Source organism: Tachypleus tridentatus, chromosome 9 (assembly GCF_004210375.1).
Source record: "Tachypleus tridentatus isolate NWPU-2018 chromosome 9, ASM421037v1, whole genome shotgun sequence".
Classification (NCBI taxonomy): Eukaryota; Metazoa; Arthropoda; class Merostomata; order Xiphosura; family Limulidae; genus Tachypleus; species Tachypleus tridentatus.
The window spans coordinates 6,803,926-6,818,170 of NC_134833.1; the positions used below are offsets into that span (position 1 = coordinate 6,803,926).

Consider the following 14,245-nt stretch of genomic DNA (forward strand, 5'->3'; position numbering starts at 1 on the left):
ATTACAGTACTTACAGTATCATGAGCTACAGGTAACTTGTCTTTTAAATTACAGTACTTACAGTATCATGAGCTACAGGTAACTTGTCTTTTAAATTACAGTACTTACATTATCATGAGCTACAGGTAACTTGTCTTTTAAATTACAGTACTTACAGTATCATGAGCTACAGGTAACTTGTCTTTTAAATTACAGTACTTACAGTATCATGAGCTACAGGTAACTTGTCTTTTAAATTACAGTACTTACATTATCATGAGCTACAGGTAACTTGTCTTTAAATTACAGTACTTACATTATCATGAGCTACAGGTAACTTGTCTTTTAAATTACAGTACTTACATTATCATGAGCTACAGGTAACTTGTCTTTTAAATTACAGTACTTACAATATCATGAGCTACAGGTAACTTGTCTTTTAAATTACAGTACTTACATTATCATGAGCTACAGGTAACTTGTCTTTTAAATTACAGTACTTACAGTATCATGAGCTACAGGTAACTTGTCTTTTAAATTACAGTACTTACAGTATCATGAGCTACAGGTAACTTGTCTTTTAAATTACAGTACTTACAGTATCATGAGCTACAGGTAACTTGTCTTTTAAATTACAGTACTTACATTATCATGAGCTACAGGTAACTTGTCTTTTAAATTACAGTACTTACAGTATCATGAGCTACAGGTAACTTGTCTTTTAAATAACAGTACTTACAATATCATGAGCTACAGGTAACTTGTCTTTTAAATTACAGTACTTACATTATCATGAGATACAGGTAACTTGTCTTTCATATTGTAGAACTTACAATATCATGAGCTACAGGTAACTTGTCTTTTAAATTGCAGTACTTACAGTATCATGAGCTACAGGTAACTTGTCTTTTAAATTGCAGTACTTACACTATCATGAGCTACAGGTAACTTGTCTTTCAAATTACAGTATTTACAGTATCATGAGCTACAGGTAACTTGTCTTTTAAATTGCAGTACTTACAATATCATGAGCTACAGGTAACTTTTCTTTTAAATTACAGTACTTACAATATCATGAGCTACAGGTAATTTGTCTTTCAAATAACAATTGATTAAAAGGTTTATATGAAGAGAACTAAAACATACAAATAACTTGTTTAGATAAGGGTTCATTTCCCCTATCTTTAAGAACTATTAGGACAGCAGTGGAGAGGTTCAGTACCTGACATTAATGTATAAAGTTTTCATCACCTCTAAAGAACTATCAGGTTAGTGATGGAGAGGTTCAGTACATGACATTAATGTATAAAGTTTTCATCACCTCTAGAGAACTATCAGGCCAGTGATGGAGAGGTTCAGTACCTGACATTAATGTATAAAGTTTTCATCACCTTTAGAGAACTATCAGGTCAGTGATGGAGAGGTTCAGTACCTGACATTAATGTATAAAGTTTTCATCAACTCTAGAGAACTATCAGGTCAGTGATGGAGAGGTTCAGTACCTGACATTAATGTATAAAGTTTTCATCACCTCTAAAGAACTATCAGGTCAGTGATGGAGAGGTTCAGTACCTGACATTAATGTATAAAGTTTTCATCACCTCTAGAGAACTATCAGGCCAGTGATGGAGAGGTTCAGTACTTGATATTAATATATAAAATTTTCATCACCTCCAGAGAACTATCAGGCCAGTGATGGAGAGGTTCAGTACCTGACATTAATGTATAAAGTTTTTATCACCTCCAGAGAACAATCAAGTCAGTCATGGAGAGGTTCAGTACCTGACATTAATGTATAAAGTTTTCATTATTTGTAGAGAACTATGAGGCCAGTGATGGAGAGGTTCAGTACCTGACATTAATGTATAAAGTTTTCATCACCTCCAGAGAACTATCAAGTCAGTCATGGAGAGGTTCAGTACCTGAGATTAATGTATAAAGTTTTCATTACCTGTAGAGAATTATCAGGCCAGTGATGGAGAGGTTCAGTACCTGACATTAATGTATAAAGTTTTTATCACCTCTAGAGAACTATCAGGCCAGTGATGGAGAGGTTCAGTACCTGACATTAATGTATAAAGTTTTTATCACCTCCAGAGAACTATCAAGTCAGGCATGGAGAGGTTCAGTACCTGACATTAATGTATAAAGTTTTTATCACCTCCAGAGAACTATCAAGTCAGGCATGGAGAGGTTCAGTACCTGACATTAATGTATAAAGTTTTCATCACCTCTAGAGAACTATCAGGTCAGTGATGGAGAGGTTCAGTACCTGACATTAATGTATAAAGTTTTTATCACCTCTAGAGAACTATCAAGTCAGGCATGGAGAGGTTCAGTACCTGACATTAATGTATAAAGTTTTTATCACCTCCAGAGAACTATCAAGTCAGTCATGGAGAGGTTCAGTACCTGACATTAATGTATAAAGTTTTCATTATTTGTAGAGAACTATCAGGCCAGTGATGGAGAGGTTCAGTACCTGACATTAATGTATAAAGTTTTCATCACCTCCAGAGAACTATCAAGTCAGTCATTGAGAGGTTCAGTACATGACATTAATGTATAAAGTTTTCATTACCTGTAGAGAATTATCAGGCCAGTGATGGAGAGGTTCAGTACCTGACATTAATGTATAAAGTTTTTATCACCTCTAGAGAACTATCAGGCCAGTGATGGAGAGGTTCAGTACCTGACATTAATGTATAAAGTTTTTATCACCTCCAGAGAACTATCAAGTCAGGCATGGAGAGGTTCAGTACCTGACATTAATGTATAAAGTTTGCATCACCTCTAGAGAACTATCAGGCCAGTGATGGAGAGGTTCAGTACCTGACATTAATGTATAAAGTTTTCATCACCTCTAGAGAACTATCAGGCCAGTGATGGAGAGGTTCAGTACTTGATATTAATATATAAAATTTTCATCACCTCCAGAGAACTATCAGGCCAGTGATGGAGAGGTTCAGTACCTGACATTAATGTATAAATTTTTTATCACCTCCAGAGAACTATCAAGTCAGTCATGGAGAGGTTCAGTACCTGACATTAATGTATAAAGTTTTCATCACCTCCAGAGAACTATCAGGTCAGTGATTGAGAGGTTCAGTACCTGACATTAATGTATAAAGTTTTCATCACCTCTAGAGAACTATCAGGTCAGTGATGGAGAGGTTCAGTACCTGACATTAATGTATAAAGTTTTTATCACCTCCAGAGAACTATCAAGTCAGTCATGGAGAGGTTCAGTACCTGACATTAATGTATAAAGTTTTCATTATTTGTAGAGAACTATCAGGCCAGTGATGGAGAGGTTCAGTACCTGACATTAATGTATAAAGTTTTCATCACCTTCAGAGAACTATCAAGTCAGTCATGGAGAGGTTCAGTACCTGAGATTAATGTATAAAGTTTTCATTACCTGTAGAGAATTATCAGGCCAGTGATGGAGAGGTTCAGTACCTGACATTAATGTATAAAGTTTTTATCACCTCTAGAGAACTATCAGGCCAGTGATGGAGAGGTTCAGTACCTGACATTAATGTATAAAGTTTTTATCACCTCCAGAGAACTATCAAGTCAGGCATGGAGAGGTTCAGTACCTGACATTAATGTATAAAGTTTGCATCACCTCTAGAGGACTATCAGGTCAGTGATGGAGAGGTTCAGTACCTGACATTAATGTATATAGTTTTCATCACCTCTAAAGAACTATCAGGTTAGTGATGGAGAGGGTGAGTACCTGACATTAATGTATAAAGTTTTCATTATTTGTAGAAACCTATCAGGCCAGTGATGGAGAGGTTCAGTACCTGACATTAATGTATAAAGTTTGCATCACCTCTATAGAACTGTCAAGTCAGGCATGGAGAGGTTCAGTACCTGACATTAATGTATAAAGTTTGCATCACCTCTAGAGAACTATCAGGCCAGTGATGGAGAGGTTTAGTACCTGACATTAATGTATAGAGTTTGCATCACCTCTAGAGAACTATCAGGTCAGTGATGGAGAGGTTCAGTACCTGACATTAATGTATAAAGTTTTATCACCTCTAGAGAACTATCAGGTCAGTGATGGAGAGGTTCAGTACCTGACATTAATGTATAAAGTTTTCATCACCTCTAGAGAACTATCAGGTCAGTCATGAAGAGGGTGAGTACCTGACATTAATGTATAAAGTTTTCATTATTTGTAGAAACCTATCAGGCCAGTGATGGAGAGGTTCAGTACCTGACATTAATGTATAAAGTTTTCATCACCTCTAGAGAACTATCAGGTCAGTCATGAAGAGGGTGAGTACCTGACATTAATGTATAAAATTTTCATTATTTGTAGAAAACTATCAGGCCAGTGATGGAGAGGTTCTAGTATATGACATTACTGTATTAAACTTTCTTTATGTGTTTGAGTTTATCAATTGACTTGTTGTTATTTCTATCCACAGCCACAGAACATTTATATATTTTCTCTTTGATCTCTTATATAGGAAATTGTTTTATATTTGACACCGAGACTTTTAAAGTATCTTTTTAATCATGTTCTGTTGTTAATAGAGCCTAACTGTATTATGTGTAGCAGGGGTGGAAAGTTCCTTCCAAGCTCTCATCTGACCCTACTATAAAGTTCAAACCAGCCTGTCTGATGCTGAAGAAAGAAAACTGCTCAGTCTTTTATTGTGAAAAGGGGATTAATTACCAAAAAAAAGAACAATATATTTCTGTTGATACTGGAGAGAAAACTCATTTAAAAACAGTGGAGAAAGGAAGTACTCTTGAGAAGGAGACAGTGAAGCGAGAGACAGAGAACAGTGCCACTGAAGATAAGGAAGTAGTACATGAAAACAATGCCAGTAGTTCTTACGTCACTTCTGGAGATGTAAATCCAGTTGATGTTGCTAAAGAAAGACTTTTATTACTTGAAAGTGCCATTGAAAGACGTTACATAGGGCCACCTCTTGGTGTTGTGTGAGTTAAACAGTTATTATTATTACTTTATTGTAACTCTAAATCTAATAATATTTTACCTAATATAAGGTATTTATTATGTACAGTAATAATGAAGATATTAAGTAGTGAAAAGGTACTTGCATATTCTTGGACGTTACACTCCCTTTGTTTAGTGTTGTATGAGTTAAAGACATTATTACTTCCAGAAGCAGACACACACATAACACAAGATTTGTTAGAGTTTAAACTGGGCTTTCTGTGACAGTACTTATTAATTAATTTCTCAGTGTGGTTATTAATTTTCTGGGTATCAAATATAGCTTGACAGTAAAGTGGCTAAACATTTACCTTTAATTGAATAAAGCAATTCAAAATACAACAGTTTAGTTGTTTATGATTTGTACCATAGTGACTTTGTGTTTTTTTCTTGTCTCAAACTTGAAGTTAAATGGAACAGTAAGTTCATATAAAGTTTTGTTATTGTCTCAAGATGTGAAACGTGGGACTCAAAGACTTGTGTATCCATGAAACGTAGGGCTCGAAGACTTGGGTACCTTTTTATTTCAAGACCTACATTACACTGACTGTTATTTCTTTAGAAGTTAGTACACGTATATTTGATACCTATTTTTGGATTGCCTTCAAAAGATCAGATTATTGAATTAGTTGCTTTATAGTGATTCCATTATCATACTTTTTTCCTCGTTAATGAGTACATCTTTGATGCATAACATATAATCACTTAAAGCTCTGATATATTTATTCACCATTCACTTGTTGGTTTATCAACAGCACTGAGCTAAACTTGTCTTCACGGAACAGCTGCAACAGCTGTGTTTCTCCTCCTACGATGGCTGAGGAAAAGGAAGAAGAGCTCCCAAAAGGGTTACTTCGTTGGAGGGCGTCGGTCCAAAAGTGTCAGACTGCAGACCAATTAGCAATGTGCCTAAATATGCTAGAGGCGTGTATAGCATGGGACAGGTCCATCATGAGAGCTGTAAGTACAAGTCCACAAACAAAGCGATTTAACCTTCTGATTATTGACTTCTTTTTTATGTGCCATTTACTACAGGTGGGGTTCACATGTTACATTATTCTAAGTAGTTTTATATTGTTACTAGATAGGTGGTGTTAACTTGGATCGTTTCTATGTAAAGGACATTAGAAACTGTAAGCAGTAGGATTAATAGTATTATTTTTGTTGCCTTTTGTACTTGGAGATTATCAGGGATTGTACACAGAATTCATGGATTTACAATGAATCTGATGTATAAATAACTTAGAAAAATATACTTAAAAATCCAGAGTGGTTGTTTTAGTAATTCTAGGGTAAGTATAACTGTGATGTATTCTTAGTCGTGTTTTGTAGTAGCTTTGAAAATTATATAAAATAAAACATTTGTTATTCTTCTTCAAATTAATATCAATCCATATCTGAGTTGTTGATGAGACACCATAAATGTAAAGACTGTGTAACTGTGAGCCGTAGCAAATGGTCATCTTGATAACTACAGCTTAAATCTGCTTTTACTTTAGTGACCACTGACCATGTAAGAAGTATCTTTGAAATGAGAACTAATAGATACGTAAAAGAGCTTATACAATGTAGAGGACTTGAACAAAAGGTAAAAAAACTTAATGATTTTCTGCATCTTTCTTACTTAGAGCTGTCAGTTCTGTCATAGCGGTGCTAATGAGGAAATGTTGCTTCTTTGTGATGGTTGTGATAAAGGTTACCACACCTACTGTTTCAAGGTAAGTTATGTTAGTAGAATCATTTATTTTGACAACTACTAGTTGAGTAATTGAAAGCCATGTTTAGGGCATACCTTACCTAGGTTTTCAGGTAAAGATAAAAGAATGATCTTTTGGTCCATAAAGTAAACCTGTATAAGATACATATCAGAAGTTTAGTAAACCTGTATAAGATACATATTAGAAGTTGAGCCATTCAAAATGTTCATTGTAGGGACATATTTTATTATTTTACAAATAATTATAAACGTTTTTGGAATAAGTCAAGGATTCTTAAGACTTTTTTTTAGACTCTTCTCAGGTGACAAACGAATAAAACAGAAAAATGTTATTATATAAAAGGCTCAAGAAATTCACATTCACAAAAACTCAAAACATCAATTTGTATTAATGTGAAGTTATTTATTAGTTGGTATTCAAAAGCAATAGTAATGATACTTGTCTTTTATTTCTGTAATAATTTAATATGCTGATTATTACTTTCTGATACAGGTTAAAATGTTCTCTTTCTTGTATAAGTAACCATCTCACTATAATGGACATACTGTGTGTATATATATGTACTTTTGTAAATGTGATTGAAATCATAAAAAGTGTGGTGCCATCTATTGAATAGGATCACAAACAGAATTCATAAAAATATTTCACATTTTGTGTATGGGAAATTCAGACAGTTATAAAAAATAACTGTCTGAATTATAACGTTTATAACTGTTATGATTTCAATCATATATATTTCTCTACAAGTGGGTTTTCTCGACATCACTGGTATGTGCAACAATCATTTCTTTATCACAGAACATAATTTTAAATGAAAGTACCCTAATTACAACAAGAACATGAGTTTCACTCGAAATGTACATAAAGGTTTGATTATATCTTTATTGATGTAATTTTTAAATGTAGTAATGAGAACTGGAGATCTTAAACTGTTGTAATATTTTTAATTTTTTTTATATATTAAAGTCAAAATAATTTATATATTCAGTAAAACCTGAATACTTTTCCAGTTCAATACTTTCCAGAAAAATTCGTTTATTCTTTTAGGGTTTTTTTTTTTCAGTTTTTCTAAATTTTTATTAATTCTATGGTTAGCAATAACCAGATATACAGCAGAATTTTTGGTAGTTGCTTTAATTGTAATATTATTTTGGTGCTGTAGGTTATTGAGAGGGAAATTTTCTATATTTTTTATTTTCTCACTCATCTCATCTTATGCTACAGTAGTTTAACAATGCCTTTATAATTTTTGTTTAGCCTAAAATGGAGACTATACCCGACGGGGACTGGTACTGCTACGAATGCCTGAACAAGGTGAGTGCTTGATTATTTTACTGTTTATAGAACAAGGTGAGTGCTTGATTATTTTACTGTTGCCTGAACAAGGTGAGTGCTTGATTATTTTACTGTTTATAGAACAAGGTGAGTGCTTGATTATTTTACTGTTTATATAAGGGACGTTTATTGTTTGGAAGACAGTACTGAAAACCAAAAAGATTTTTTATACATTTCAACTTTAATGATTGGCCAAGCTGAAAAACTTTTATGTTGTCAGTTTTCTATATTAATGCTTTTACCAAATTATATTTTACATATGTCTTGAAGGAGTAGTGATAACAAGGCTTAACTTGTTATCACTCATCTGGATCTGTGGTTTGGGAAAAAGCTTCCTAAAAATTGTTGTGAACTGAATTCTGTTAGTTTGTTTCATATGAAATGGCTGATTGAAAAGTTAAAAATTGAAATGTCGTATTTTTAAGAAACATCAATTTTACTTATCAAATTATGTTCTATTTGCTGCAGTGATTTTCTCCATATGGGATACTAATGAAAATATCCTGTCTCTGAAAAACTATTGTTTTGGAGACAATAAACTCTTCAAAGGCTTCAACAATAGTCTCCTGATTCCTAAATGTATTCCAAAAAACAGATAAAAATGCCTGAAAAGGTGATAATCAGTTGGAGATGTGTCAGGTGAGTATGATGGATGCTCCAAAATTCCATATTTCAATTCTCTCAACTTCAAGATAGTGATTTGTGAGGTATGGGATCTGACATTATCTTGCAACAGCATCGATTTGTACCTGTTCGCCAGTGATGGTTGTTTGTGGTTAATTTTTGATGTATTTTATTAATTTGTTGATGGTAAGATTGTGCTGCAATTGTTTTACCTGGTTGTGGAAAGGAGTAATGGATAATTCCCTCTGCAGACCACCATACTGTCATCATAACCTTTTTTTGGTGCAAAGGCAGTTTTGGCACATATCTTGTAGATTCACCTGCATCTAACCATTGTTCCGATCTCATCCAGTTGTCATATTGAATCTACTTCTTTGTCACAGGTAATGATTCACTTTAAGAATGACTCCCTCTGTTCTTGATCAGTTTCTGCCCATCTGTAGTCCCGGCTACATTTTTTCATAGTTTGAACTCATACAAACAAGTAGTTTGAATTCTTTTGAAGACATCATCTTGTATAGGGTTCCAAAGAAACACATAAAGCATTATAATACAACATGACATTACAGACATGGAAATCACAGCACTTATCAGTACTGAATATCATACAGTAAATTATTGTATCTAATGTATCCTAATTATAGTCACCCTTCAACCAAGTGGAAATCAGCCGTGTTATATGAAACAATCTTTTCATGTGTTGGGGAGAATAGTTTTTCAAAAATAATCATGAACTAAATTCTACCTTTTTATTTTATTAAGTTTTCATGTGTTTGGGGGATAACTTCCTAAAAATTCCTGTGAACTAAATATTTTTGTTTCTTTTAGGCCACAGGTGATAAGGTTTGTGTTCTTTGTGGTAAGAAGGGAAAACTAATAAGATGTGACATGTGTCCCAAAACCTACCACATTGACTGTTTAGACCCCCCACTACTAAGGTAAGAATTTATATTTCGTGTTAATTTGTTGTTATTTCTGTATGTAGGGTGTATCTGCACGAGTCGTCGTTATTTCTGTATGTAGGGTGTATCTGCACGAGTCGTCGTTATTTCTGTATGTAGGGTGTATCTGCACGAGTCGTCGTTATTTCTGTATGTAGTGTGTATCTGCACGAGTCGTCGTTATTTCTGTATGTAGGGTGTATCTGCACGAGTCGTCGTTATTTCTGTATGTAGTGTGTATCTGCACGAGTCGTTATTTCTGTATGTAGTGTGTATCTGCACAAGTCGTTATTTCTGTATGTAGTGTGTATCTGCAGTCGTTATTTCTGTATGTAGTGTGTATCTGCACGAGTCGTTATTTCTGTATGTAGTGTGTATCTGCACGAGTCGTTATTTCTGTATGTAGTGTGTATCTGCACGAGTCGTTATTTCTGTATGTAGTGTGTATCTGCACGAGTCGTTATTTCTGTATGTAGTGTGTATCTGCGCAGTCGTTATTTCTGTATGTGTGTGTATCTGCGCGAGTCGTTATTTCTGTATGTAGTGTGTATCTGCACGCAGTCGTTATTTCTGTATGTAGTGTGTATCTGCGCAGTCGTTATTTCTGTATGTAGTGTGTATCTGCGCAGTCGTTATTTCTGTATGTAGTGTGTATCTGCACGAGTCGTTATTTCTGTATGTAGTGTGTATCTGCACGAGTCGTTATTTCTGTATGTAGTGTGTATCTGCACGAGTCGTTATTTCTGTATGTAGTGTGTATCTGCACGAGTCGTTATTTCTGTATGTAGTGTGTATCTGCGCAGTCGTTATTTCTGTATGTAGTGTGTATCTGCGCAGTCGTTATTTCTGTATGTAGTGTGTATCTGCACGAGTCGTTATTTCTGTATGTAGTGTGTATCTGCACGAGTCGTTATTTCTGTATGTAGTGTGTATCTGCACGAGTCGTTATTTCTGTATGTAGTGTGTATCTGCACGAGTCGTTATTTCTGTATGTAGTGTGTATCTGCACGAGTCGTCGTTATTTCTGTATGTACCGTGTATCTGCACGAGTCGTCGTTATTTCTGTATGTACCGTGTATCTGCACGAGTCGTCGTTATTTCTGTATGTACCGTGTATCTGCAACGCAGTGCGTCGTTATTTCTGTATGTACCGTGTATCTGCACGAGTCGTCGTTATTTCTGTATGTACCGTGTATCTGCACGAGTCGTCGTTATTTCTGTATGTACCGTGTATCTGCACGAGTCGTCGTTATTTCTGTATGTACCGTGTATCTGCACGAGTCGTCGTTATTTCTGTATGTACCGTGTATCTGCACGAGTCGTCGTTATTTCTGTATGTACCGTGTATCTGCACGAGTCGTCGTTATTTCTGTATGTACCGTGTATCTGCACGAGTCGTCGTTATTTCTGTATGTACCGTGTATCTGCACGAGTCGTCGTTATTTCTGTATGTAGGGTGTATCTGCACGAGTCGTCGTTATTTCTGTATGTATTGTGTATTTGCACGAGTCCTTAAAATGATGTTTCAGAGCTTTCTGTTTTATTCATTTCTTTCTAGACCACCAAAAGGAAAATGGACATGTGTAAGCTGTAAATTTCAGGTAAGATACTTTACCCATTTGTATTTTTGACATACTTAATGACTAGAACTTTTTGAAATAACATGAGAGGAGAGCTAGTTAGTAAGTTAGTACATTTGTTAGTTCAGTTTTGTGGCTACTAAGTCTGTGGTTAGACAAAGCAGCACGATGTGACTAGAGTTAACAAATCAGTGAAACAATGAAAACATCTACTGTGAACTTTGACCTGTCATAGAGTCTTAGTTTAAAGTTAAGGAAGGAATTACAGCAGAAGTACTGAAACATTTTAGTTATCATTAAGTGGACTGAACTAATTTAAAAGAATCTGCCAACAATAGAAATCATTACAACAATAATTACAATAGAAACTTGATTGAAACTATTCAAACATTACTTATTACACTGCTATTGTTCTATCGTACACAACTGTTGTGTTCAGTAGACAATGAGGTAATTTCCAGAATAACATTTTTCTTTCACAGTTACTTTGAAGGCACCAGTTGGGTAGAATGGTTACCACTAGGCATTTTATTCCTGCTGGTTGGTTGTTTTTTGTTAAGGCTGTTAAAATTTAGAGTCATGCATCAACAATATTACAGGGAAAAACACAAATGATAAATTATTTTCAACTGTATTTATGATTAAAATTTTTCCACCTTTAAACAATGTTACTTTAGTGATGTATCATGATAAAGTTTTCTTTGCTATAGCTGAAGAAAACTAACAAGCCAAAACTATCGTTGAAAGAAAAGGACAGGGAAAAGGAGAAAGAAAGATCAAAAGAGGTGACGCCAAATAGAAAACAAGACAGTAATTCAAACAAATCCAAGATAAACAACAAGAAGGAAAGGTCTAAACCACTGATCAACAAAGAACTTGCTGCTGCAAGGTAGGTAGTGAAGTGAAGCCCCTTAGTGGTATGTCTGTGGACTTACATTGCTACACACCAGGTTTCGATACCAGTGGTGGACAGAGTACAGATAGCCCTTTATGTAGCTTTGTGCTCAATAACAAATAAGAACAATAGTGGACTTAATGTTTGTGAAACACCAATAAAACTTTTAAAATGTCAAAGTAATATTTTGGTACAGATACATAAACCCAGTTATAATATAGCAACACCGAGAGTGTATTTTTGTAATTGAAAATTTCTAGACTGTACCCTACAAGATTTCTGGGGTGCAAGTTGTGTGTGGTGGTTTTTTTTTTATGTCTTTTAATAATGGTTTTGATTTTGAAATTTTTTTTAATCTCACGACGTGGAGATTTGAGGATTTAAAGTATAATCTCTTTATTAACAGATTTCTTCTTGTGTGACACGTGACATTTTCTCTAGGCATCTTCTCTTTATTTTTTTCAATCACTCCTTGAAAAAGTATGAAATGAAACACATATTACTAACTATAAAATTGTCATTGCTCAGACAAACCATAACTTTTACAGTCTTTAATTTTGTTCAGTTACAGAACTATAGAATAGAACATCAGACCCCTCTTGTCACATCCTCTCTTTTAAGATTTGTTAATAGTTCTGTCTTACATTAAATTATATATTATCTATATCCAGTAGAAAGTCAAGTTTTCATCTATCAAATGATGTATACCATTGTATTCTGATCAGGTAATTTGTTAATAGTTCTGTCTTACATTAAATTATATATTATCTATATCCAGTAGAAAGTCAAGTTTTCATCTATCAAATGATGTATACCATTGTATTCTGATCAGGTAATTGTCAGTTTCACTGATACAAGTTATTTCAGGTTAGATTAATTAATAACATAATAAAAATGTTTCACATGACATGCACATGAGCAGTTCATAGTAGTTTCTGGTTAACTTAATTCAGTAGTTTAATGTGTGCTGCATGTGCTCTGAGAGATTACAAGTTACAGTAGCATAGATAGTAGATAGATAGATAGTAGACAATAGATAGATAGTAGATGATAGTAGGTAGTAGATAGTAGATGATAGTAGATAGTAGACAGTAGATGATAGTAGATAGTAGACAGTAGATAGATAGTAGATGATAGTAGCTAGTAGACAGTAGATAGATAGTAGATGATAGTAGCTAGTAGACAGTAGATAGATAGTAGCTAGTAGACAGTAGATAGTAGATGATAGTAGACAGTAGATAGTAGGTGACAGTAGGTAGTGGACAGTAGATAGTAGATGATAGTAGGTAGTGGACAGTAGATAGTAGATGATAGTAGGTAGTGGACAGTAGATAGTAGATGATAGTAGCTAGTGGATAGTAGATACTAGATAGTAGGTAGTGGACAGTAGATAGTAGATGATAGCAGGTAGTGGACAGTAGATAGTAGATACACACAAATCATAGGGCAATAAAATTTAATTACAAAACATACTGTGTGCTGACAATACATACTATGTGCTGATAATACATACTGTGTGCTAACAATACATACTTACTGTGTGCTGACAATACATACTGTGTGCTGACAATACATAATACTGTGTGCTGATAATACATACATACTGTGTGCTGACAGTACATCTATTTCTTGATCTCCAGGATTTCCACTCTTTCACTATCTGAGCACTGAGAACGCTTGCCTCCAGTCTTTTAAACTCTACTTAAATACTGAGAATGCTTGCCTCCAGTCTTTTAAACTCTACTTAAATGCTGAGAATGCTTGCCTCCAGTCTTTTAAACTCTACTTAAATGCTGAGAATGCTTGCCTCCAGTCTTTTAAACTCTGCTTAAATGCTGAGAATGCTTGCCTCCAGTCTTTTAAACTCTGCTTAAATGCTGAGAATGCTTGCCTCCAGTCTTTTAAACTCTACTTAAATGCTGAGAATGCTTGCCTCCAGTCTTTTAAACTCTACTTAAATGCCTTAGGCAAATTGTAATTTGTACATTTCTCCACAAGAGCCAACGCACCCTCTATCTAGGTACTGTATATATATAAACACCCCATTTAGATAATGTAATCACTTTTTCTCGACACAGTATGTGGCACAAATTTCTATCAACAGGAATGTTGTAACTATTTACTATTTACATTTGCATTTAAACATGGTCAGCATTTCTACGCTTACCTTTTCATTTATAATTATACCT

At 34.5% G+C, this 14,245-nt stretch overlaps 1 protein-coding gene across 1 annotated transcript in view; it reads left to right on the plus strand.

Annotated features, from left to right (window-relative positions):
• LOC143226981 (bromodomain adjacent to zinc finger domain protein 2B-like) overlaps window positions 1-14,245 on the plus strand; it is a 166,931-nt gene that overhangs the window by 144,358 nt on the left and 8,328 nt on the right. Inside the window, 7 exon segments of the mRNA XM_076458530.1 lie at window positions 4,556-4,944; window positions 5,719-5,923; window positions 6,592-6,681; window positions 7,939-7,995; window positions 9,469-9,578; window positions 11,140-11,182; window positions 11,872-12,050. Of these exon segments, the coding sequence (XP_076314645.1) occupies window positions 4,556-4,944; window positions 5,719-5,923; window positions 6,592-6,681; window positions 7,939-7,995; window positions 9,469-9,578; window positions 11,140-11,182; window positions 11,872-12,050 (1,073 nt within the window).